The sequence below is a fragment of the Phoxinus phoxinus genome (assembly GCF_949152265.1).
Source record: "Phoxinus phoxinus genome assembly, chromosome: 20".
Taxonomy (NCBI): domain Eukaryota; kingdom Metazoa; phylum Chordata; class Actinopteri; order Cypriniformes; family Leuciscidae; genus Phoxinus; species Phoxinus phoxinus.
In genome coordinates, this window is record NC_136895.1 from 14,491,255 (window position 1) to 14,516,679 (window position 25,425).

Here is a 25,425-nt window from a genome sequence, read left to right on the forward strand (position 1 = left end):
TGAATTAATATAATTTTTTTAAATATTACTCAATAATTAATATTATTGATATCAGATACTATATAACAATTTAATTGTCATATATATATATATACATAAAATTGTAGATAATACAAATAAAAAAATTCTATAAATATTCCAGCTATGTGGTGGTTCTTTAAAAAAAAAAATTGTTACATATCATTTTTTTAATATAAATTATGTAAATAGAACGTCTATCAAATAAAAATAAATACAAAAATTATGTTATATATTTATATGAGCTGTTTTCTAGCGCTGTTTGGATACTGATATATATATATATATATATATATATATATATATATATATAAAATTGTATAATAACAATATATTCATTCTTATATAAATATATATAAATGTTTTTCTATAAATTTGATATATTCGAGCTACTTGGTGGTTTGTTTTAGTATTGTTACGTATTAAAATAATTGTATATAGATTATTATTTATTTAAATAAAAAGTAGATTATATAAAATTGTTTATATTTATACTGGAGCTATTTTGATATTATTATTATTATGTTAGTTATATAATAAATAATTAATATATATGTATATACAAATTTGTTATTTATTATATGACTAATATAGATCTATCTTTTTTTTATATTAAATATATTTGAGCTATTTGCCTGGTGGTTCCGTTTTTATATCGTCACATATGGAAAGACAGAAAAAAACAGCAGCAGCCATCAGCTCCCAAACTCCACTTCAGCTCTTGCACAGCCACTCGGTTTCCTCCAACCAGAGAGAGGAGAGAGACACACCAGCCCTTGTCTTAGCTCATTCCCAACGTGGAAAAGGACAGGAAAGATACCATATCAAATCAGCAGATTCCTGCAAATCATCTACGGGTCATTTTCCATGCCGAATGCGTGTTAAAGAGCGCGCTCAGTGCGGCACACATCATCAGGCTGTGCTTTATTGCCATAGCAGCAGCGCGAGCTGCCTGTAGCTGGCACAGGAGCTAGCGACGAAACAAAGGAAACACTCACTAAATATATACGTCTACTGAGCAAACTGCTTCCCTGTTCTTTAAGGAGGAGAAGGCAAGACCTCGAAGACCAAAACTGACATGATGTTTCCACAATCCAGGCACTCGGTGAGTGTAAATCGAGCTGTTTGCTGGCGCTGTGTTGATGTTGTTAGCTGGCTTGAGCTTAGCATTGGCAGGACAGACATCCGTGCAAGTGTGTGTATGATGAAACTTATCGCAAAGATTAAAAATGTAACATATATTTCACAATATCGTCTTATAGCCTTTTATAGTTCCAAACCACACGTTTCTGACTTAGAAATCCACTAATGCGTGATTTTGGCAGGGCATTCTGGGTTCGCAAATGGGAACAATGTAGATGTTGTGTGCTTGTGACATTTAACAGTTGGTGAATTGTGTTTTATTATATTCAACTTCACTCTCAAACCTCATAAATGGGATGCATAACCGTTTATATCTTTTTATTAGTCTGTACTTTACAACAGCGCATGACATTGTGAGATTTCAGATGTTTATGTTGACATCTTTAAGTCTTTTCTGATGAACTCTCATCATTTTGCCAGTGGCTCAAATGGAGTAACATTAGTGCCAAAAGCCATCGGTTATCTACAGTCACAGACCTTTTGAAGAACACTGTATACATTTTTCTTCTTCTACTTTTTACTTCGATTTACAAAAACCGAAGGTGTAAATCTGTAATGACATGCATTTGCATTATGCAATATGTTTTCTCTGCAGCAAAGCAGAGGTGTGTGTGTGTGTGTTGTGCACCACCTCTTGATCTTTTAGCCAAAGTCTCTATCACTGCTTAAGAACTCATTTATGGATTGAGTTACACATAACAAGTTGCTTCCTTATCAGCTTGACTAACCTAGGTAAGTGATTTAAAGTGGGTTTAGAGTATTTGCAAAATGCCCAGACTGTCATCACATGTTAAGTTTCCTGCTGGCTGTTGCTGATTAATGAGCTAATATGACAGATATTTTGATTAGGCGCTCTTGATTAAAGCCGTACGGCTGGAAACAGTAAGGAACTAGATGTCGATGAGCTGCATGATCTGGTTTGCTTCAAAATGATCTTGTCACATTTGATCGTCACTTAAAATAAACATAAAGTGGCACCCGCAGCCCGTTTTATGTCAATAATGCTGTATTTTCAAGTGAAACTGAGCAAAAATGGTGGGTGACACTTGATTGGTTAGTGTGAAGTGGACTTGATGTCATGCGCAGAGGAAAGTCGTTTCAGTGGCGGAGCAGTTTGTGTTTTGATTAAAGATTTAGATTAGATCAGGAACACATTGGGTCAATGATGATTTTTCCTATCAATTTATTAAATATAAATGCATCTCTTTCGTTTAATTTCTATTTTAAGTCAAACAAGGATGATCCCGACAATAACAAGGTTTCCTTTTCAAAAAAATGTTTGCGTCATTTGTCTTTTTTTAATCTTGCATCACATAAAATTCACATATTTGTACTTTAAGGCAAGTCAAGGTTATTTTAGTTTGTAAAATGTCATGTGGCTCGACCCCCCCCACCCCAAAACAACAACTTCAAAACCTTTTCTTGAAAATGGAAGTTTTTCGAAATCATACGAAACCGACGTGAATGTGAACTAAATATATATTTTTTTGACCCATTATGAAAGTAAATGGGATAAATTTTGATGTTGACTATTATCAGGACTACTTTGCATTGGGCTGATTGTTTGATGAATAGCTCATCCAACTAGCCTATATCATATTGTTCAGGTGTTTGAGCTGAGATGGTGAATGAACGGCTCCTTTACAGTCTGATAATGAAGGGCCGACGGGGAGCATGTGGAAATGTGGGCCCAGTTGTAGTCGGCACTACTTTGTTGCCACGGCGCTGTGACTCCATAGCAACGACTTCTCACCAGACTTGACACAGAAGATGTTTACTCTGACCAGCCTGAAAAGTTCATGACTTCAATTGTTCACCCCGGTGTAGTTGTACACACAAGCCTTTTTAATCGCCCAAGCCCACTGTGACCGTTTTTTCCAAAGTCGTCTAGTGATGTTTGTATTCCCCTGACGACATTTTCAAACTCCTTAATTGGAGTATTAAAACCCAATACACCAAGTTATATCAGCGATTACTGATTTAAACCCTACATATGGGAAACGCATCCCGCTGTGTCCGCTCTAAAATACTGGAAATGTTTAGTTTGCATTGTGCTAACGTTACTCTAGTAAGTACCTGCAAACATATCTCATTTTCTGTGTGCCTGATGACACTTAATAGCGTTTTGTCCTCCATTTTGTTTGTTGAGTCGAGATCCAGACGAGTGATGTCATAATGGTGGGGATTTGTGAATTGGAGTGCGCCATTGATTGTGGCTTTTCAAGGAGTAATTTCTGAAAGCCATTGTTGCAGTAATGGCTCGAAAGAGAAGCGAGAGTTGGCACAGAAATGAACACACACCAGTGTGTGTGTGTGTTGCCCCCGACCTGATGCTTAGGGTGGAGCATTCGGGGCAGATTTATTAAGTCGAGTGAGCAGGACAGATCTCCGTCTTTCCCTCCCCAGATCCCTCAACGCGGTGGATAAATCCCACATCTTGCTCATTAAATAAACTCTGTTTCACACACACACACACTCGCTTATGCATGCACGATGAAAATTTATTGCGTACTGCAACTACTTTTTTTTTTGCCACGCTAAGATTTAAAAATGACTTGTATAGCCTAGTGGTGAAAGTTTAAATCTGGCTCACGTCACTTGCCGATTTAGTTTTTTTTTTTTTTTCCTGTCCCTTTAAAAGGAAAAGCAAATAAAAATAATATTGAAGAAACAAGTATATGAATAAAAGAAAATGAAGAAATAATTCTGACAAAAATGTGCTTCAAATGTATTTCAGTATATTGCTGCTTTTCGCTCGCAATGTTGCATCATTTATCTTTTTTTGGGTGTAAATTCTCAGTTCAATTAAAAGTGGGTCGTTTAAATGAGTAAACTCTGAAATTAACATGTAGATGTGCTGCTCGACAAAAATAAAGTGAAAGTTGCGAGAGTTAGGCCTACAGTTTAAGATGTGACTCAATATCTTAAATATAATAATTCAATCATATTGTAGATGCATGTATCATGTATTGCAATCTGTATTGTGTTGTGAGGTTGTTGGCAATACTATATTAATGTTTCATGTAGGCTATAGCACAAATTTTTGCATTTTATATTTGTATATATGTATTATACGTCAATTAATTTAATATGTATATATATAAACACACATACATTGAACTAATTTAAATAATTCAAGCATGTTTATATATAGTAGCTAATTATAATGCGTGCCTTAACAAGCACTGCCAATATATAAAAACATAAATATAATTTTTAATAAAGAAAATTTTAATGAACACGTAGTGATTTTAATTCTTGCCTTTGCAACCATGACTAATAGTCTTTGATCAATTAAGTAAATAGGCAGCAACAAAGTCAGTGTTCATTTCTGCAGGTTGAAATTGTAACGCACACACACTCTTGAGCAGATGTGTTGGTTGTTGATGGCAAATCTGCTCATTAGCATCGCAAATATGTCTTCGAACACCTTTCTGGACTGAAAAAGTGTATGTGGAGCGGACAAAGAAAAAGAGTGCCCATAGGTGTCACTGACTCCTTTATTTCCCTGATTTTTAGTATTAAATGAAAAATTCAGGCCGCTTCAAAAGAGGCGCTGACAATACAGCATCCGCCGTGAATGGGCTCGGCCTGTACTGTGGAGAAAGGACGAGGCACGGATGGCTTAATTAGCTTGTCTGACTGTTTGTGTTCCTCCTGGCCTTTGGTGTGAAGGACGCGTGCTGGGATAATTGCGTCGCAGGATTATTTTTACTAGCGCAGGTTTTTTGCCAGTTGCTTGTGGCTTAGAGGCTTTGTATGTTGCACACATGTTTCTGGATGTGTGTGTGTGTGCACTGAGACAGACGGGCTGCATCAGTATTCTCTGGCAGTGATGGACTTGCGCTGTGGGAAAGCTGCGCCCCAGAGTAAAGCAGCGGTCTGGAACAAAGCAGCCTGGTGGGGGACTGTTTAATGTGGCAGCACCTCGCTCAGACCTGCCTGTCGAAAGACACACCGGGCTAAAGAACCCTTCCTAAAGCTCTTCCGCCTCTACAACCAAAGACCACGAGGAGCTCTCTTCTTATCGTGTGTGCACTCCAAAAGCGAATTTAATTATTTGCGTGAGTAGATTACATACAAAGTCACGTTAATAGATGCGAATTCGCGCCGGGTGACGTGAAATGGGCGACACTATTGCAGTGAGCGTGCGATATTTGCATCATGCGTTGTCAAGTTTAAGTTTTTTTAAATGTTTTTATTTATTTATTTTTTCAGGGGGAATGTAAACATTTAATGCGTTTTGGCCATTAATTTACTCGGCAATGGCGTTTTGGGGGCCTGAAAATGAAAACGTTCGTAAACGTGTTTCAAAGCGCAAGTTTTTAAAAACGAAATGCCATTATCGTCCCTGTTTAAACTACAAAAATGTGAATTTGTGGAAATGATGTCATGTGCATACACTTTACAAAGTGACATCGCCAACTACTGGCCTGGCGTGAATAATACAGCGTTTTTAGACATTTTCGCAGATTCGTGTGAACGGGGATTATTCTGACAAGGTGTCGTTTCTAGCCAAAACTTTCCGTCATGTCTGATTCAAATTGAAAAACTGATTTTTTTACAGTTTAGTCTATTAGACTATATGTTTTGTTAAATTATACGTGCATTAATGTAAACACACTTTCCATTGTCTGGTATTTGTCAGATTGTGCTCAGTTGTTTTAAGTTGTATTTAAAATGATAAAAAATCTGTTTCTTTATTTGAAATGAAATACTAATAAAAATAACAAAAGCACAAAACAAATTCACTAAAACTTAAACTGTCATTAAAATAAAAACTAAAAGCTCATTCAAAATACCCTTATAGTATACTGTGAATAATGTTAAAATAAACAGACTTGCAGAAGAATGTTAATAAACCAATCTTATATGATATTTTGGTTTAACTGTGAAACGTGAAGTGAATAAGTCTCCAGGGTTCTTTCCAAGGGGTTATTATTTGTGGGCAGTCGCTCGCCTCCCATAGCTGTGCCATTTGTTACAGAGTCGGGAGTAATCGGCTGTCTTCCGGAGCCTCTGACCCATGCCGAGCTCTTTACCAACAAGGCATCAATCACGATCGCTACTGTTCCATCTGTAATCTCGCAATCACCTTGACCCGCCTGCTTTTAATTTCCAGTCGTGAGCCGCCGTTCTGTTTGAGCTCTCTTCTTGACTGACGTTCCCATCGCTCGCTCTCTTGATTCCTCCTTCTCTTTCACTACCCCCTACCCGCTGTGTTGTGTATCCTTTATGCTGTGTGACAGCTATTTGTCTGTAATTTGACTGCCACCGTCAGCCTTTCCAGCGAGAGGAAGCTTGTGTTTGGGAGTGTGCGGCGCCTGAAGTGATAAAAGTTGAATAATTCCCTTCCAAACGACTCGATGAGGATGGATTGGAGCCGGGAAGTGGGATAACACCATTTCTCCTAAAGTGAAAGGGGGATGAGGGTTTGCAGGGACTGAGGATGGGCGAAGAGATAATCATCAAATCAACTTCCTGCCCTAACATGATTAGCCACCACCGCCATCATTTGGCAGTGTGGCTTCCGGTTCACCAGCCCCCATGAGGCTTTTGCCTCTTTGAAGAAATGCTGTACCTTAAGTCTACTGTGGATACAGGTTTGGATACAGTAAGAGGTCCGTTCTTGTTAAATCATCAAGTTCTTATATTGCGGAGTTGCATTTTACAACTGTTTGCCGTTGGTGCCACAAAATGTTTTGTTGTCCATTTATTTATTTTTAAATTTGCCGCCGTTTTTTGTTGAACCAGTTTTAACTTTTAAGCGTCATGTGGCATGAAATTTGCAACAGAAATCTACATTACAAACCCCTGTCAGAACCTGACTATGCTTAAGCGAGTCAAACTTTACATAAACCTAACATTTTAAACTGTTGTTGTTGTTTTTTTTTCAGTGGGAATGGGAATACAAATTCCAAAGTTTGTTTTTTAGAGAAACCAAATTTAAATCCCATTATGGCAATGGCGATTCATGCATGGTTTTTACCTGTGGTTACCCTTGTCCCATTGAGTTTGAAAAAAAAAATTATGTTCCCAAAAACTGAGAATCAAGTCAGTGCTTTAGTATTTAGTCTGTGTTTATGGGTCAAATAATGCTTTATTATTGATAAATGGACTTTTTTGGTGCAATAAATGCACTATTATCACCATATTAATCAGGCCCTCTTCTATCTATACAACTTTTAGGCTATTAGGCCAAATCTAATTTTGTGTATATCCGCTTGAAATCAGATTTAGAAAGTGTAGGCCTAAACGGCAAAAAAAATCACATGAAATACGATTTTTGCTAATCTTTTTTGAGCTACATTCATAAGGTTTGAAATCCTATTCAAATCGCTTTTCTGGAAATCCGTTTCAGTCTGACTGCTCTCTTCGGATTTGTGATTTTCTCACGTCACTCAAAACGTAAACATCAGACGTTGTTATAGGAAACATGCTGAAAGTCGCTGCAGAAACTAGGTTGTGTTGTTACAAAGTGCCGGACGAGCAGAAAATGATGATATAGGAGACATGTTTTACCTCCTACCTACGGTTCTGCCGCAGCCTCAGAAGACGCAGTAGTCCATGTTATAAATGAGACAACATTTGTATTGCCAACCCCTCCGTGTTGTTGTTGTTGTTTTTGGCGTATACCTAACAACACAACGTCATTGCCATGGGACACACAAATTGGATCTGGACAGTTGCGATACACAATTTGGGCATTTTAGATCACATTCCAATTAGATACACAAATTATCCGATTTGGACTGACAGTGTGACTGTGAACATAGCCTTATACATACTAGTCTGGAGTCTTTGACCCTGTTTGGTCAAATTATTAATATCAAGAAATTGAAGTTCAAGTTGAGTGCATTGCATTGTGGGATACTGTATTCCTCACAGCATGCATTGTTTCATACTTCACATTTTGACTAATGTCATAGTCCACTGGGTGTTGTACAGTATATGTGTACTCTGCGTGATATACTGCAGAAATAGTACGAGTAGTATGCTATTCCAAACATAGCATCAGTTACAGGAAGACTAGGGGTGAGGATTTGGCTGTAGTTATCCTAGTGCCTCTTGGTTTGCCGGCATTTCACCGAACCACATTCGCTGTAATTCAAGTATAAAAACTCTCTTCTCCTCTTCAGATAACTACATCTGGGTCTTTGTGTGTAATCCCTTGGGATGGGGGGGGGGGGGGGAAACTGCCAACGTTAGAGTTGAAAGATTTTTCTAGAACATTTCTTTTTCTGTTAAACGGTGGGGTGGGAGGCACAACTGTAAATTACGGGAATGATGAATCCCATTTAGCCACAGAAGACTCACAATTTGCCCACCAGCGTATAAAGCCTTTTAATGGTTTAATTGCATCTCAAAGGAGAAGCGCACAGAGGCAGAGTCAAATTAGGGATTGTCCCATATTTTGGCTCTTGTGCTGCATGAGTGCGTCTGTGTGTGGTTTTCTTTTTTTAAGTGAATATGGGATTTGCTCTAAAGCTTAAAATCATTAGACTAAGCTACGCAACCTTGAAGGTTTCCGTCGCTTCATTAAGGCTGGTGTAGCTTAGTGGTTAAAGATTTGACCGAAGGGTAACTAAAGTAACCCGTAAGGTGCGATTCAAGAACCGAATCTGTAGCTCAACTGGTAGAGAAGAGCCATGAGTCATTTTGTTAAAAGTCAGATCACTCGGTGGCTATTTTTGCAAGGTTTCTGAGAAGCTATTTCCAGTTCTATAGAAGTACAGCTCATATCTACTTTAATGGGAAAAGACCGAAATCTCCTGTGTGCAATGTTTGTTTGAATAACATATTTAAAATTTGCACTATAATCTGACAACAATGGTATCATAAACTGTGATTCTTTTGCTCAATTCACACGTCAAAAATATTTATGACCACTCAAGCTTAAGGCACTAAAGGTAAAATGGTATTATGGTATTGAGTATTGATAATTATTAGACCGATAAGTAATCAGGGAACTATGCAGTTATCCGGACCACACGTGTGTCTTTTAGTCCCGTATAGTCCGTATAGTCATCCCTGATTGGTCTTAACCCCAGTGACGGGTAGGTTTAGGGGCGGGGTTAGGGGTAGGCCATCGTATGATTGGTCTTAACCCCAGTGACGGGTAGGTTTAGGGGCGGGGTTAGGAGTAGGCCATCGTGTGGTCCGGATAACCGTACAGTACCGTAATTAGCAATTAAAAATTAATTAGGATGATACTGAAATTTTATACTTTTTTTTTGTGTAAAAAACAAACAAAAAAACATAGAAAGAAATAAAGCACTTAAAAATCTGTTTATTTAAAATGCTACAAATGAACTTGGGCATCACTATTAAAACTTGATATTGATTTAGCTATTTAATTGTTAAAGCTTACATTTAAGATATTTAAAATATTACATTTTAAGTGACTATGTTTCTGTAAATGTAGCTAAATCACCATTTGATTTGTGCCAGGCATTTAACTCCAGGATACTCAATATAAAGATTGACTTTGTAAGTGTGCTTGAAGTTGCTTTGAATAAACACATCACTTAAATGTCAAAGAGGCAAAGTTCAGTCATCATAAAAAAAGAACCATCATTCTGCTCAGTATTTATTTCTTTAGGACTCTAAAGCACGTTTTCATTCACACAGCATGTGTAAATCTGTTTCAACACACTTGTATTAATGTATTAAAGACCGGTTTAAAGTCCTCTCTTTGCTTAGCACACAGCTAACACTGTTCAGTGCCTGCTTAAACCGCATGGATGACGTTATGGTGTAGCAAGCAGGTCAGCAATGGCCTCTGTTGAAAGCGAGTATTGTGCGTACGTAACACCCGTGATCTCCCCGTCGCCGGACACTCCAGGGGCTATCGACTCAAACTTTCCCAATCGGCCCCATTCCCCCAGCATTCCCTAAGGAAACCGTATCTCCAGTAGTCACGCAGAAATGTGAGGACTACTGTTAGTGGCGTCTGAAAAAGATTGACTGTTTGGGCACTAAGTGCTCGCTGTTGACACAAGCCTCTCTTTCATATGCAGTGGAGCACAGAGCGCTCGGGCTAAGTACACAGTTTGTGTTAAAGGTTGGTCCGCTCGTACCATGGGTTTCAAGAATTTCATCCGCCGAGCTCTCGCCTGCAGAGTGACATGGGATTTTTGAAACGGAAAAACGCAAACACTCGAAAGGAGTCAAGAACGGGTTGGCAATTTGGGGAAAAAAACGCATGATGAATTAGCTGCTGGATTGTTCAGAAGAGATCAGAGCATCGAATAAAACCCAACCAAGTCCAGCATGCTGATGGATGACTAGTGTCTGAATTTGGTTTTCTTGCATCTTTTTACTTGCAGGACCACAAGATCAAACATGAAAACATCATCATTATTATTATTATTAGGGGTCCAAGCACCGAAGGTGCTGGAACACCATTGTTACTACTGATTTTCTTCTTTGTCTTTTTGCCCTAAAAGTGTATAAACGCCAGAGACCTCGAATTGTAGAGACACCAAAATTGGCAGAATGGTTTTAATCTTGGCTCCAGACACACAACTTTCCGATACTAGGTGGCACTATAATAAGGTGATTTGCGTTTTGGGTCATAACTTTGGAAACCCTAAGGCAGGGTTCTTCAAACTCGGTCCTGGAGGGCCACTGTCCTGCACAGTTTAGCTCCAACCCTGATCAAACACACCTCGCTGTGAGTTTCTAGTGATCCTGAAGACACTGATTAGCTTGTTCGGGTGTGTTTCATCAGTGTTGGAGTGCAGGACAGTGGCCCTCCAGGACCGAGTTTGAGGAACCCTACCCTAAAGGCAAGATGCTAATTTTGTTTATTTTTTCCTGAATCCTAGTCAAGCCCTACAATGTATAGCCCTAACTCTACATCTCCAATTTCTGTCTATACTATTTCTTGTATTTTCTGAAAACCCTGCTTTTTTGCAAAGTTATTGGTAAATTTAAATGACATTTGAACAAAACTTAATACACCTGGACCACATGACATTTTGTCTATAATTCAAGTGTTATGAAAAATTGCATCGTTTTGAGTCAGAGAGTAATGACTTGTGATTCAGTAAGTGAGTCATTCACTGTAATTCACCAAAGATTCAAATTCATTTGACTCATGTCTACGTGGACTGGTAAGAGAGAAAAAATTGCTCACCGCCGACCCTCATCCTACCCAGAGAACAGTTCATTCTACTGTCAAGTAACAAAGTAGTCAAAATGACCAAAATATAAATTTTTAGATACATTCTAGAGCCAGAATCTGAAACATTGGAAATAGCAGAGATCTTGTTTTTTTTTTGTTTTTGTTTTTTTGTTTTTATCATTACTAGAATTACAGCTGGAAGGACTGCATTCATCAAAATTCAAGTGTGGCAGTTGCTTATTGGGAAAGCCGCCAACATATCACCAATTCTGGGAAAAATCTACCCTGAAAAGCGCAAAATGGTTCCAATAACATCTGCATTTTCCCTCCAGGTGTGGCCCCCACACTAGGGAAATAAGCTCACCTGCAAACCGAATGCATGTAATTCCAAAAACCTTGGGTGATGTCGAGCTCCAGACATGACTGACGCCTTCTAAATTATGAGTTTTGAATATCGCAATAAGCCCTATGAGGTTTTATTTGCTGCTTTTTATACAGTACACTTGAATTCACTCTTGATTACAACATTTCCTGTTTAGAAAGCTGCATCTGTTTTGGCCGGAATTCTCTGTTCTTGGCATTGAAACTGCTGTGATGCTCCGTCCCCTGGATGCCCAGCTGATGCTGCGACTCACGCTTTCTGAATAATGCAATTGACCGCCGTAAATTGCTTTCGTTCCAGGCTTCATCGCAGCAGCTGAAGTTCACAACGTCAGACTCGTGCGACCGCATCAAGGACGAGTTCCAGTTCCTTCAAGCACAATACCACAGGTATGCACACACACACACACACACACACACACGCAACACAACACCCTAAAGGAATAGTTCACTTAAAAAAATTAAAAGTCATCCTTTACTCGCATGTCGTTCAAAACTTCTGTTAGGTTCTTTCTTCTGTGCCAGTCATTTTCTTTACTATTATAGTATAATAGTAAATAAAATGACTGCCACAGAAGAAAGAATATAGTATTTGATTAATTCCTTTTCATTAGCTTATATTGATATATTTTCAGTTTATTTTAATTTTAGTTTAAGTTTGAGTACCGGTAATTTATTCTGGCTTTTGTATATTGTAACTTTTTATATTTCTTTTTAGCTTTATTTCAGTTTTATTTCAGTACTTCAAATTGAGAAAATTTATTGAATTTAACAACAAGCTTTAACATTCAAGCTGTATGGACCTGTTTTATGATACTTTAAAGGTCCTTTTGCGTCCTTTTTTAAGCTAAAAATACAATAGCTCGTTCAGATGTTAATTTAGTGACTGATTCTGAGTTTGATTCAGACCCATAACTCATGAGTCGTCTTGTGCAATTCATCAAAAGAGTTTGTTTATAAGAGTCATTTGTTGTTGAATCAGATTGCAGTAGAAAAGAACAACCAGCACAGTATGAGTCGAAAAGTAGTCATATGTAGTCAACTGCTTTGATTGATTCACTGAGTTTGTTCTGTGAGGGAATTGCCAGATTGATTCAGACCCATAACTCATAAGTTGTTAAAAGAACCGTTCATAAGACTCATTTGTTCTTGAATCCGACTATAGTAGAAAAGTAATGTCTTGTGCTTCAGTGAGCGAGTCAGACGTCAATAGACCTTTATCACAGTCTGCGTGTTGTTATACCCTGCCCTGATTAGTAGAGTAATTGGATTTCCGCCTTCATTATTGTCAACGGACGACAGGTTTGACAAGAAAATTACACTACACTTAGATGTAGATGTTTCAAATGGGTTTATTTAGCCTTACATGATACCCTACCATTTGTGTAATCTTCTATTTTAATGTGCAACGAGGCTATTGTCAGCGCTGCCGGTGTTGACCACGGCGGCCGCTGTGAGTGTGTGATAGAAATCAGGAATACTGAGAGAACATTGTGCATGGTACGTTTTTCATCGTCAAATCAAACTTTAGTCTTCCGCCGAGAAAGTTTAAATTCAGTCTGGCTAGAGCGCTTCCCATAATATTTATGCATTATTCAGTAGGCGGAGAGTAGACGGTCTTTTGTGGCTGTTCGAACTCATTCGACTACATAAGCGTTCACACTACGAAAACAATCCGGTCGAATGTGTTTTCGACTACCTCTGGAAGTGGTCGAAAGTAGGGAGGTGCACGAATTTTTGAATATTCGATCTATAATTATTATTATTCGATAAATAAAATACTATTCGAATTTATGAAGCCGTAAATGCTTTGCTGGCCGTAATGCAGTGAATCCCTGATAAATCCCAAGCACTAACTTGCAGTTATAATTAAGTCCTCGGGGTGGCGCGTGTTTAACAAGTTGTTTGTATTTGATCACATAATGTCACAGACGATATCTGGCGCAGTCTGCTTTATTAGGCTTTTTTTTTCAGTTTGGGCTGATTGAGCTTAAATCCTTTTGTTCTTTTATATTTTTTTGTTTACACATAGGCCAACTGTTTAATGTTTTCATTTAAAAGAACACTTTAACATATTGTAAGCTTGTTGTGTATATTGCCTAATCGTAAGCTTGTTCAGAAATGGTGACCAAAAAAAACATTTTACTTAAAAAATAACGTCTTTTTCGTTAAACGTCATTTAAATAATAGAATATTCGATTTTATGAGCCAGAATATTTGAATGCAATATTTTTGAAAAATGCCCATCCCTAGTCGAAAGTCGACAAACGCAAAACATTTTAGACCCGGTTTACACCTGTATTTAGCGTCGTCCACTTGTGATCTCATCGAACAAAATGCATCCAGGTGTAAACAGGGCCGTAGATGAAGTATCTATGATGAACTGTACATCAATAAATCACAACAGTCCTGTGCTATGGGCACTTCCATTGACACAGGCTACAACAGAAATGATTTTACTCTACCATTTTAAGCTCTTGCTTTTCGAATACGGAAGTCTAATAAAGGCCTATTTAGTAACTTTCTCTGATTGATTCAGAAGCAGAACAGAGCAACCAGAACATTACGAGTCAAAAAGTAATGACATAATGAAAGTAATGACTTGTGTGTGAATGAGTCAGATGTTAATTCAGTTGCTGCTCTGATTGATTCATGAGTTAATTGTGTGAAGGAATCACCAATTCCTTAAAAGAACCAGTTCTTAAGAGTCATTTGTTCTTGAATCGGACTACTCTAGAAAAGAGCAACCAGCACATTATCAAAAGTTTCACAGAAGAAAGCAAGCCAATCGGGTTCAAAACAACATTTCTTTTAACCGTTTCTTTAGGGTGGTCCTCTACAAAGCAGTGTGACTCGATTTACTATTAGCCGGCATATTATTTTTTATTATCACTTCTAACAAGCTTCCCCTAGTGCCTCATTCCCATGCCGATTAACACGGAGCGGCTACTGTGATCTGATCCGTCTGATGCCTTGACTCCTGTAAATGGAGATGGAAGACTCTTTAAAGACACAAAGACGCTGCTACTGTCCCGTCTTTAAGGCAACATGTCTTTCCCTCCCTATTCCCATGACAACGAGCAAACCCTCATTTAACCCTGGTTCACAGAAGAATAGGCCCTACGTTTTTGTATGTGTATTCAGAGCATGGATTCACCGCCATTGACTTCAATTGAGATTCAACAGACAAGGGCTTTTTTGGTGCTGCGTTCAGCCTTTTAAAGGAAATGTACTGCAGGCGGTCCCCAGAGCCTCGCCGAGCTGTCGCTCCCTTCTACAAATGCATAAATAGATCAGGGAATACATAAATCAAAATAAGGATGACAGCAGGAGCGATTTGGAGGCGGAAAGAAACGGCAATAAAACTCCATCAATGTGTCGTTTTTCGGCGTCTCTTTTTTTTTTCTCCGGGAGCATCTTTGGAACCTTCAGGAGGTCTCGGCCAATCAGTGGCTGGCATGGCCAATCACAGGTAGCCTGGCAGCAGGGAGGATGGTCACCATGACAACCCCCAATATATGTTACACAGTCATAACAGCCCAGTTTTTTCCCCCCTTTTTTGGGATAAGTGGAAGCCGCAGACTGGAGAGGTATGAAGAGACAGAATGCTTGTCATACGCCAACGAAACAAAAACCTCTAGTATTCACTTTATTTGTATATAGATCAGACACTTTCTCTTGGCTTTCTTTTGTCTGATGCTTTCCCAATCCCACTTTTTTTTGTTGATTATTCACTTTGTTTTCTTTGGGAAGAAATTAAATAATTTGTCTGAAAGGAGTCAGACAGTGGACTAGTGGTTTGCACGCATGCTGAGCCATTGTGCATGGTGGGAAATTCTGTATCAGAATTTAATAATGTATCAAATATTTTTGAACAAAATGTACATTTTGCATCCAATAAATCAATTTAACCCAAAATATCGTATAGTATCGTGCTACAGTGAGGTCAGTTGCAGTTCTGGCGCCTCAAGATGCTGTACAATGCCACATACGTTCACATCACGTTTAGTAACACAGCGGTAGGGTTACGCTCAAGTGACGTTGCAGTTCTTCGCAATCATGAAAGTTTATTATTTGCATGCGTTTCAAAGCCTTCCCAGTTAAACATTTTATTCGCATGCTGTTCTGTGCGCACACTAAAAGCCCGTCACACAGCGCGTGAGTGCTAAACCAAGTTCTCTTTCACGTCTTATTGCGCTTAAACTGTCAAATACACACCAGGTTTACATAAAGGCAGCCAGTTATGTCTTAAGTGGCCGTAAACAGTTTGGAGAAAATCGGATGCGTATCTGTATAATAATAGATCTGTGCATTCGGTCTTAAAGTGACAGCAGCCTAATATACCAGCTACTATTTGTCATTAATGTTATTTTAAAAAAGGCTAAAAGAAAATCACTTACTGCTCTTCACTGAATAACTTGTTGGTTTAAATAAGAATCAATGTATAATTTATACATTAAAGTCTAATTTGTTTATTCAATTTCTTGAATGCTACTGTTAAATACTGCAGGCAGAGAGCTTTTCTGATTGGCTAGCTTTCTGATTGGTTAACGCAGAAACAGATGTGACATTTAATGAGTGGTTTTCCTAAAGTGTATTTCTGCCTAATGGGCCTTTCACACAGGACGCGGTATGCGCGGCGCTGCGCTATAAAACCCATTCATTTCAATGGCTTGCGCCGCGCAAGGACGTTTTGTTTCTGCAGCGTTGCGCATCATTCAAAATAGTTCAACTTTTGCCGCTGCGCTCTGTGACGATTACCAGCGCGGCCAATAGAATCGGGGGATCCAAACAAGCACGGAAATCAAAATGGATGAAAGTAAATTATATTAAGACATCGTATGCACGGAAATCAAAATGGATGAACGGCTAGTACTGTGTGTGTCAGAATTTCCTGAGCTGTACGATACAAGTTTTTTAAACTCCGCCTACGCCATAGCGCAGCGCAGCGCAAATCGCGTTGTATCTGAAGGGCAACGCTGAACCCAGCGGCAAGCGCCGCGCATACCGCGTCCTGTGTGAAAGGCCCATTAGAGCGTTTTTAGCTGACTATTAGCACTACATTTCTCTCCCCATCTACCGACTCTGCCAAAAGAATGTGAAAAAGTCTGAAAAGTCTCTGAAGCAGTCTGAACTCTTCAACTGATCTGTTGCATAATATATGTCTAGTCGGTGTCTGTTCTTTTTTATTGACCAGTCTTTTTTTTCCCCCCTCTTTTCAGTCTGAAGCTCGAATGTGACAAGCTGGCCAGCGAGAAGTCAGAAATGCAACGTCATTATATCATGGTAAGTCTGCACAGAACGCACTCTCCTCCAGAGGGACGCGCCTTAGGCTAGATGTGCCTGAACATATTCACATCCACAAGAAACTCACCTAGCCCTCACCTGTCTGATTTCATTGTGTCTTATTCTCTGTCTGCCTCAACACTGTCCTTTCTGCTGCTCCATTAACATTCTCTACCTCCTGTCCACCCAGAGGCGTCATGCACCTCTCTTTTGAGGGGACGCCAGTGGCATACCTGACCTACTTGGTATCATAGATGAGATTAGACTTGACTAAAGGAATTATATTATATTATATTAATTATATTATATTGTTTATTTATTGACAACTTGGCAGTTCATTATATTATTAATGTTCAGCTTGATTGTTCTTATATTCTTATAAGATTGATATATATATATTTACTTTTTTTGTTATTTACTTATTTACAAACAACAGTGTGTGTGTGTACATATATATTTATATATATATATATAATTTCACGATTCTTAATATAGTATAAGAAAAGCCACATTATATAAAAGTTTTGTTATATATTGTGCATGTATGCATTTACTTATTTACAAACAACTTAGCAGTTCTTATATATAATATATATTTATTAACAAACAACTCCACTATTATATTAGTTTTTTTCTTCAGCTTAGCGGTTCTTATATGTGGTATAAATATGTGTTTATATTATATATTTTTTATATTTTTTCAGCTTGGTGGTTTTTTTATTATTAATCTATCATGTTATATTAGGTACAACAATATAATATATATATTTATTTATTTTTCTCATTCGTATTTTTTATATTAACTTGTTTTGTATATTATTTGTTTATATATTATACATGTATATTTAGTTTATGTATATTGTTTACAACTTAATAATTTTTTTATATTATATTTTTTATTTCATTATTCAATAATTCTTCAATTTATATTTCAATAAATATTTTACTTTCACTAATTGTGCCACTTAGTTTTCTAGAATGTAAGTAAAAAATGTTTAAGAAGTTGCATTAAAAATCCACTTGGCTGAAAAATCTTTCATGTTGAATCTGGCCGTGATCTTCAGGCATCATGTATGCTTTGTCTTCCTCTCCTCTCTAGTCTTCCACCCCCCATCCCCTCCTTTTTACCTTGTCTGCCATTCCTTCTTTTGTCCATACTCTGCTCTCTCTTTTCTCATTCATCCCCCCGATGATATTCCCTCCCTCCCCCCCTCCACTCTAACCTCGTTGTCTCCGGCCCGGGCCTCGTGTTGCTGTCTGATATTCCGCCTCTAATTGATCCGTCGAGCGGCTTAATCTCATTTAATCTGTGCGGCGTTGCTCTCACGCGCATCAGCCAGAGCGCCCTCCCTCCCTCTAATAGCCTATCGGGTTCCCCCGCTCTGTCCGCACCCGCTGGAAGATGGGGAGGGTGGGCGTCCGCTTTGCGTGGGTGGTAATTGCTTTAGGGACCTACTGCTGCTTGGCAAAGCCGACCCTGATCTAACTCTGGCTCCATCACTGATGCTCCCCGGTCTTGTTTAGCTGCAGAGGTTGTGTTACGCTGCTCGTTGACGTGTGGATGATGAGCGAGGCTAACACTTTAGCACGTAGTACGCTCCAGTATGCCCGCACACGTTACGCTGGGGTTCTAGATGTTTAATGCTGTAATATTGTGTGTTCGAGTCTGACTTTGTTTATTTCTTTACAGTACTATGAGATGTCCTATGGGCTGAATATCGAAATGCACAAGCAGGTGAGTTCGTCGCTTCCACGTCTAATCTGATGAAATTACGCCCATCCAGTTTACACTCTAGATGCTCATCTTCATCACTTTTGCGCAACATTATTGAATGGTGATGCTTTTAGTTTGAGAAGTGTCAGTAGGGGGCCAAATTATGCATTAAAGGGTTAGTTCACCCAATTAGTACTAACCCTCATGTTGTTCCAAACACGCAAGACTTTTATTCATCTTCAAAACACTATTTTTTAAATGAAATATGAGATTTTTGTCCCTCTATTGAGTCTTCGCAGCTACCACTTTGACGCTTCGAAAAGATCATAAAGCGATTTTAAAACTAATCCTCATGAATCAAGTGGTTTAGTCCACATTTTCTGAAGAGACTAGATCGCTTTCTATGATGAACAGATGGAATTTACGTTTTGTTCAATGGACTGAAATCTGAGAGGTTTCTGTCCCTCCATTGACATTTAAAATACCCTCATGTGTGTTTTGAGGATGAACCAAAAGCTTGCGGGTTTGGAACATCATGAGGGTGAGCAAATTATGACAGAATTATCCCTTTAACAATTTATGACAACTGGTTTATTTACGGCATACTATTTGACTACACTTTATAGGCTGTGATAGCTGGGAGATTTTTAATGAATATGGGACACAAAAACACTGAAATAGTCCAAAAGAATGAAACATTTTTACCTGTTTTTTGTTCTTTGGCTTGCCTTTCTAACATTTGATGACTATCACAAAAAAAGTTATAAAAATAACTATTTTATTCATTTTTATTTGTTCATAATAGTTTGTGTACACTGCACGTCTACGTTAATTTGTAAAAATTAAATAAATTCTTTAATTCAGGAGGGATGCATTGAATTGATCTTTGTGTTCATCAAACTGAAAATCCTGACAGAATTTCCGCAAAAAATATTTAACAGCACAACTGTTTTCAACATGTATAATGATAAGAAATGTTTTCTAAACAGCAAATTAGAATATTAGAATGATTTGACATGATTTGATATTGAGCATTTAAATCATGCAGTGACTGAAATAATCCCCCCCCCCCCCCTCAAAATGAGAAATGCTCCAATAAGTGTTGATTTCCAGAACAGTTAGTGGTTAGTTGGGCGTCGAAATCTAAACACGTGCCATTGCGCCGCTGCAGCCAGTCTGGAGAACACAATTCATCAGTCCCTGACCCTTTACGTGACACAGGTGAAATATGTTTTAAAAAAGTCAGTCAGCCATGGAAGAGTGTGTGCGAAAGCGAAATACAGGGCATGAATGCAAAGAATAAGGCATGCCAGTGTTTGGTATGCAGTCATTTCACTTTCTCTCTCTCTCTCCTGCATGCTGTAAGAAGTGTCAGCATGGCAGCCTATTGAAACAGGGTTATTGTTGCCTCTCTCTTTGTCCCACTGCATGTTTTTTTTTTTTTTTCATAAAAAATTCTCAAGCTCTTGCAGGCTTTTCAGTGCTCAGATAAATCACGTTTCCTGACATGAGCTTTCTCTATCTTCATCTATATATCAATCTCTTTTTTTAGTAGTTTTATACATGTGTGTGTATTAATATATATATATATATATTTATATAAAATAAAATAAACTATTTATTAGATTTTCTTGTGAGCCATCAAATGTTATCAAGGCAAGCCATATATATATAAGTTATAATCATTTATTCTGTATTTTTATTTTTGCTGTCAATTACATAGTCAGGAATAGGTTTGTTTATATTTTTGGAGCTGAATAACTGGGCCATTTGTGACTATTTTAAAAGGGAAGAATTTGCTGAACGTGTGTGTGTGTGTGTGTGTTTCTCCCTGCAGGCAGAGATCGTGAAGAGATTAAATGGGATCTGTGCTCAAGTCTTGCCTTACCTGTCTCAAGAGGTACAGAGAGATAGCAGCGCTACCTCAGCATTTAGTTTATAGCATTACCCTTCCGTCTTAAACGCTCAGTTAGTCTGATTTGATTTTAATGTGAATGTGGGATCTTAAGGAGCATGCGATTTTGATCCAGATTTTTGATTTATTTTTTTAGCACCAGCAGCAGGTTCTGGGGGCGATAGAGAGAGCCAAACAGGTCACCCCACCAGAGATGAACTCCATCATACGGGTAAAGTGTGTGTGTGTGACTCATGTGGATGACACACAGGTTTATACAGAAGGCTGTTTATGGAAATTCATCTGAAATAGTTTATGGAAGTCTAATTATGTATAAAGAAAGGCATTATTAATTAGTTTTGTGCATTGTTGCTGTGCATTTATATGGCTCTCTGAATATCTTAACTCTTAGTGCAGAAACAATTTTCACTCAGAAATTGCTGAAGAAAGAAACGGCAAGCAACACATTGATTTAAACAAAATAATTGAAGTAGAAAGACTGAATAGTGTTGTCTCGTTAAATGTACACCAATAATATTTGATGTATATTTTTTTGACAGTGCATGACAAAAACAACATTCATTAAGCGTTTGCAGCTTTTGCTTTGTACAGTGATAACGCAAAATAATCCAATGCAAAAATAAAGAAAAATAACCACAGTGCAAATGGAGTAAACGAGCAATATTATAAATAACATAACCAATAAAATAAAACCATGAGAGGCCATGCAGTGTAATTATTTTTTACCTCAGAGTATTAAATAAAACATAAAAGACCGTATTTTATCTAATTACAGCAGTGATCTAAAAATACCAGTGTTCAATAATTCATTACTGATTACATTTATTAATAAATAATAATCACAGTAAACAGTTATTGCACCAAGTAACATAGGTCAAATAGATAAATGGATACTATTATTTTGTGTCTTATTCGCAACAAGTTTGCATTTATTTAGGGGGAAAAAACAGTAATATAGTGGAATATTATTACAATTTAAAATAGCTGTTTCTTTTTCTTCTACTTTTTATCTTAAAATGCATACGATTGCAAAGCTACATTTTCAGCACCCATTACAATAGAAAAGCTTTTTTTTTTTTGGAAATATTTTTTTTTTTTTTTTTTTTTGACATTATACATATCTGTACTGTCACTTTTGATCAATTTAATACATCCTTGCTGAATAAACTTTAAATCTTACTGACCCCAAATTTCAGAATGGTAGTGTGTATATAGATTTGATTCATTAATTTAGAATTGGCAGGTTCATCCAATCCAACTTTTGAGTCAACTGTATTTCATAATAATGTTGTAAGTGCAAAGTAAACTAAGAAAGTGTAACAAAAAGTAAGAAATTCCAGAAGTGACAACCCTGTATGTGTGTGTTGTGCAGCAGCAGCTCCAGGCTCACCAGCTCTCTCAGCTGCAGGGGCTGGCACTGCCCATGACCCCTCTCCCTCTGGGTCTCAGCCAACCGGCCGGCCTCCCCGCCGTCACCTCCAGCTCGGGCCTCTTCTCCCTCTCCAGCATCCTGGCCTCTCAGGCCCAGCTGGCCAAGGAGGACAAGAGCACACGCGAGACCTCCGACAGCCACCGCGAGGAAGACGGAGACAAGTCCGACTAGTCGCCCCGCCGCCAAACCCGTTCCTTCGTCCAGTCATCATCCAGAGCTCAACGTAGAGCAGAGGCACTTGTTTCCCTTTTTCTTTTCCTTCATTTTCCACTCTTTTTCCATCTTTCTATCTTCCCTCTAAATTGCTACTGTGTTCACATGCCTAACGTCATCCGTTCTGGTTCATTCCCGCAGCTTTCTATATGTATTTATACCAATCCACCTTTTTATTGTGTTAAGGATGCTTGATTTGATTTTCTTTACACTATTTCTTGCCTGCGTGTATGTATATATCTATATATATCTATATATATATATAATTGTATATTTCTTATGCTAGTTGTGGAAATGGTCTACAAAATGGTGCGACCGTTAATGGACCATCGACCCTTCAGTAATAATTCCTTTTTGTTTTTTTTCCCCCCGCTCACTCTCTTCCTCTTAAAATCTTTCACCTTTTAAAGCTACAATCTACAATAACTGAGTCAAAAGCACTTTGGCCCTAGGCAGTAACTCTGAGACTAAAAGCAACTTTGCATCTAAAAACTTAGCCGCAGCATAATCCATTTAGAGTTTAAAGGATCGGTGTTATTTCTCGAAGGCACGGCTGTTGCATCTATCCTACCTTTAAAGGGATAGTTCAAGTAAAAATGAGGTTTTGTTTTATTTTTGTGTTGTTCCAAAATTATTTCACCTACAGTCTTCTGTGGAACACAAAAGGAGACGTTTTGAAGAATGTTCACGCTGCTCCTTTCCATACAATGAATGAGGACAGACAAAAAATCCTAGTCCATATGACTTCTGTACTAAATTTGAATTGTTCTAAGGCCATTTGTGTGTAAAACTAAAATTTAATATGTTATTCACTGGGAATGTTGCTTGATAGCGTTGTCACCTTTTATTTTATTTATTTTTTTTATGGAAAAGAGCAACTTCGACATTCCACAGAAAGCATCTTTTGTACCTAATAAAAGAAGTCATACAGATGACATGAGAGTGAGTAAATGATGATCAAATCTTGTTTCAAACCTGTTTTTACTTTTCTTCTGTGGAACACAAAATGAAGACGTTTTGAAGAATGGTCATGCTGCTCTTTGAGAGTGAATGGGGACCAAAAAATAAACTAGACAACATGACTCTGTATTCCATTCCGAGTGTTTTCAAGCCGTTTGAGAAATTTAAGGTGTTATTCACTTGACATTTTGCTTGATAGCTGTGGTCACCATTCACTTTCATTAAATGGGAAAGCTCTAAACCTCTCCTTTTGTGTTCCACTGAAGAATGTAATGCGGATTTAGAACGACATGAGGGTGAATAAATGATTGAATCTTCCTGTTGTTTCAAACCTGTTTGACTTACTTTTCTGACAAATTTGATCTGATGTTTTGAGGAATGTCAAAGCTGCTCCTTTCCATGCAATGAAAGTCAATGGGGGCCAAAGCTGTCAAGCTTCAAAATGGTAAAAACATCATAAAACTAGTCCATATGACTCCTGTATTATATTCTGAAGCCATTTATCTGAAAAAACGTGAATAATGCAAGTTGATATTAATTGAAAATTTAGTTTGATTGCTGTGGTCACCATTCACTTTCGTTGTGTGAACAAGAGCAGCTTGAACATTGCTCAAAACATCTCCTTTTGTGTTCCACTGAAGAAAGATTCGTACTGTAGTCGTACAGGTTTGGAACAACATGAGGGTGAGTAAATTATGACATTTTTGGGTGAACTGTCCTTTCAAACTGCTTGACGAAACGTGATGACGAGTGTTGAAATGAAGAAAGAACATTTGTACAAGGCCCTTCAACGTACTGTATATCTATATACCTGTTTGCCTGATTTCTAATGTGTTTGGAAGCTGTGTTGTGCTGTCTTAGACAGAATATTAGATGAATCCTCTGAGAAGCTAGCTAACCTGCTCACCAAGTGAAAAGGGATGCTGTTTAAAAGATATTTTTGGTCTTCTTTTATAGTAATGTTGATTGTCTACATGGTGAAAGTCATGTTGTTTTCTTTATAAGTTTAGTTGTAAGAGAAAGGTATTTGAAAAATGAGAAGCACCTTCTTTAAACCATTTATTTTCCGTTGTTTTGATCGCACTACAGAAACAGGAAGTGTGTGAAATCAAATCATATGTATAATGATCCCAACAAAGAGAAATCAAATTTCGCACATTGCTTCCTTAAGTGGTCTTAAGTTAAAAGCTAGGATGCAAACATTAATTTGCATTTTTTTCATAGTCGCATCTCCTAGTGTGATATTGTAGTATGATATTCTACCAAGAGGGGGCAGTAAGTCCATAGCAAGTCCACACTAACACCTTCAGGGTCTCTTTAGTTTGGAGTTGTGCTATTTTAGGTGTCCTATGTATGTTTCTGCAAACATATGATATAAAATATGCTGCTTTTGACACGCCCACAAAATAAATAACCGGCCTAACATTTATTAAATCAGAAGATTGCATCAAGAAAAAGCTGTTTTTGTGTCGAATTGAAACTGTAACTTGCAGCTATCGCAATATTCGAGTCATATATATTGTCGTAATTTTTTTCCCCCATTTTTATCTATTCTGGAAATGAAAACTAGACTTCACATCTTTTTCTTCTAGGTCTATGCTTTTTTTTTACCGGCATTGTGCGGATGCTTTAGATTTGGGTTGTCCAAATGTTTGCTTTCCAAAACCATAGACGCATTTAAACTAGTGCAATTAATCGCATCTAACATAAAAGTTTGTAAATGTATAATGTGTACATATATATATATACACACACATATATTTACAAACTTTTGTGTTAGATTCTATTAATCACGATTAATCAACTTTGACAGCACTAGTTTAAACCATATTGGATTAAGGAGTGAAGCTGCTTCCTAAACTTGTCTTAATGGGACAGTGCACCGTTTTTCAATTAAATGTCTGAATTATGGCAGTGCCAACATAAGAATACATAAATTAAAGGCCTCCTAATGATATTGTAGTGCTTTCAAAAAAAATCTGCTCAAATTGTTTATTGGTACAATGTTTTCTGTTTGATTCAGCCAGTGTATTTATGATAGAAGTGCCAGGATTTATCCTCGTAGCTTGCTACATAGGCTCAGATCTATTCTGTTGACGTTTTTCTTTTTAAGGACAGAAAGTAGTAGTCGCTGCGTAAACGTTAAGAGTTCAAAATCAGATCTAGCCAAATGCAAAGTGTTTTGCTATAAAGGTGGGCCGCAGGTGTACCGTATGTGTACGTTATACATAGAC

General features: G+C 37.8%; 1 protein-coding gene across 2 annotated transcripts; it reads left to right on the forward strand.

The window, feature by feature from the left end:
• Positions 1-757: 757 nt before the first annotated feature.
• Positions 758-22,337, forward strand: tle5 (TLE family member 5, transcriptional modulator). Of its 2 annotated transcripts, none has more exons than XM_079592138.1 (7): positions 758-1,123; positions 11,973-12,061; positions 16,894-16,957; positions 18,648-18,692; positions 20,509-20,571; positions 20,723-20,797; positions 21,959-22,337. In XM_079592138.1, exons 1-7 carry the CDS (start codon positions 1,097-1,099, stop codon positions 22,187-22,189), a joined length of 594 nt encoding a protein of 197 aa, XP_079448264.1. In that variant the 5' UTR covers positions 758-1,096; the 3' UTR covers positions 22,190-22,337. The 2 variants fall into 2 exon arrangements, with proteins under 2 accessions (XP_079448264.1, XP_079448265.1); XM_079592139.1 differs by having other exon boundaries at positions 21,962-22,337.
• Positions 22,338-25,425: the final 3,088 nt, after the last annotated feature.

Bases quoted from the DNA above. Each gene is read 5' to 3' on its own strand.
- tle5 (XM_079592138.1), top strand. From the start codon at position 1,097: ATGATGTTTCCACAATCCAGGCACTCG. The intron at 1,124-11,972 runs GTGAGTGTAAAT...CTTTCGTTCCAG, and splicing joins TTCCACAATCCAGGCACTCG to GCTTCATCGCAGCAGCTGAA. The intron at 18,693-20,508 runs GTGAGTTCGTCG...TTCTCCCTGCAG, and splicing joins ATATCGAAATGCACAAGCAG to GCAGAGATCGTGAAGAGATT.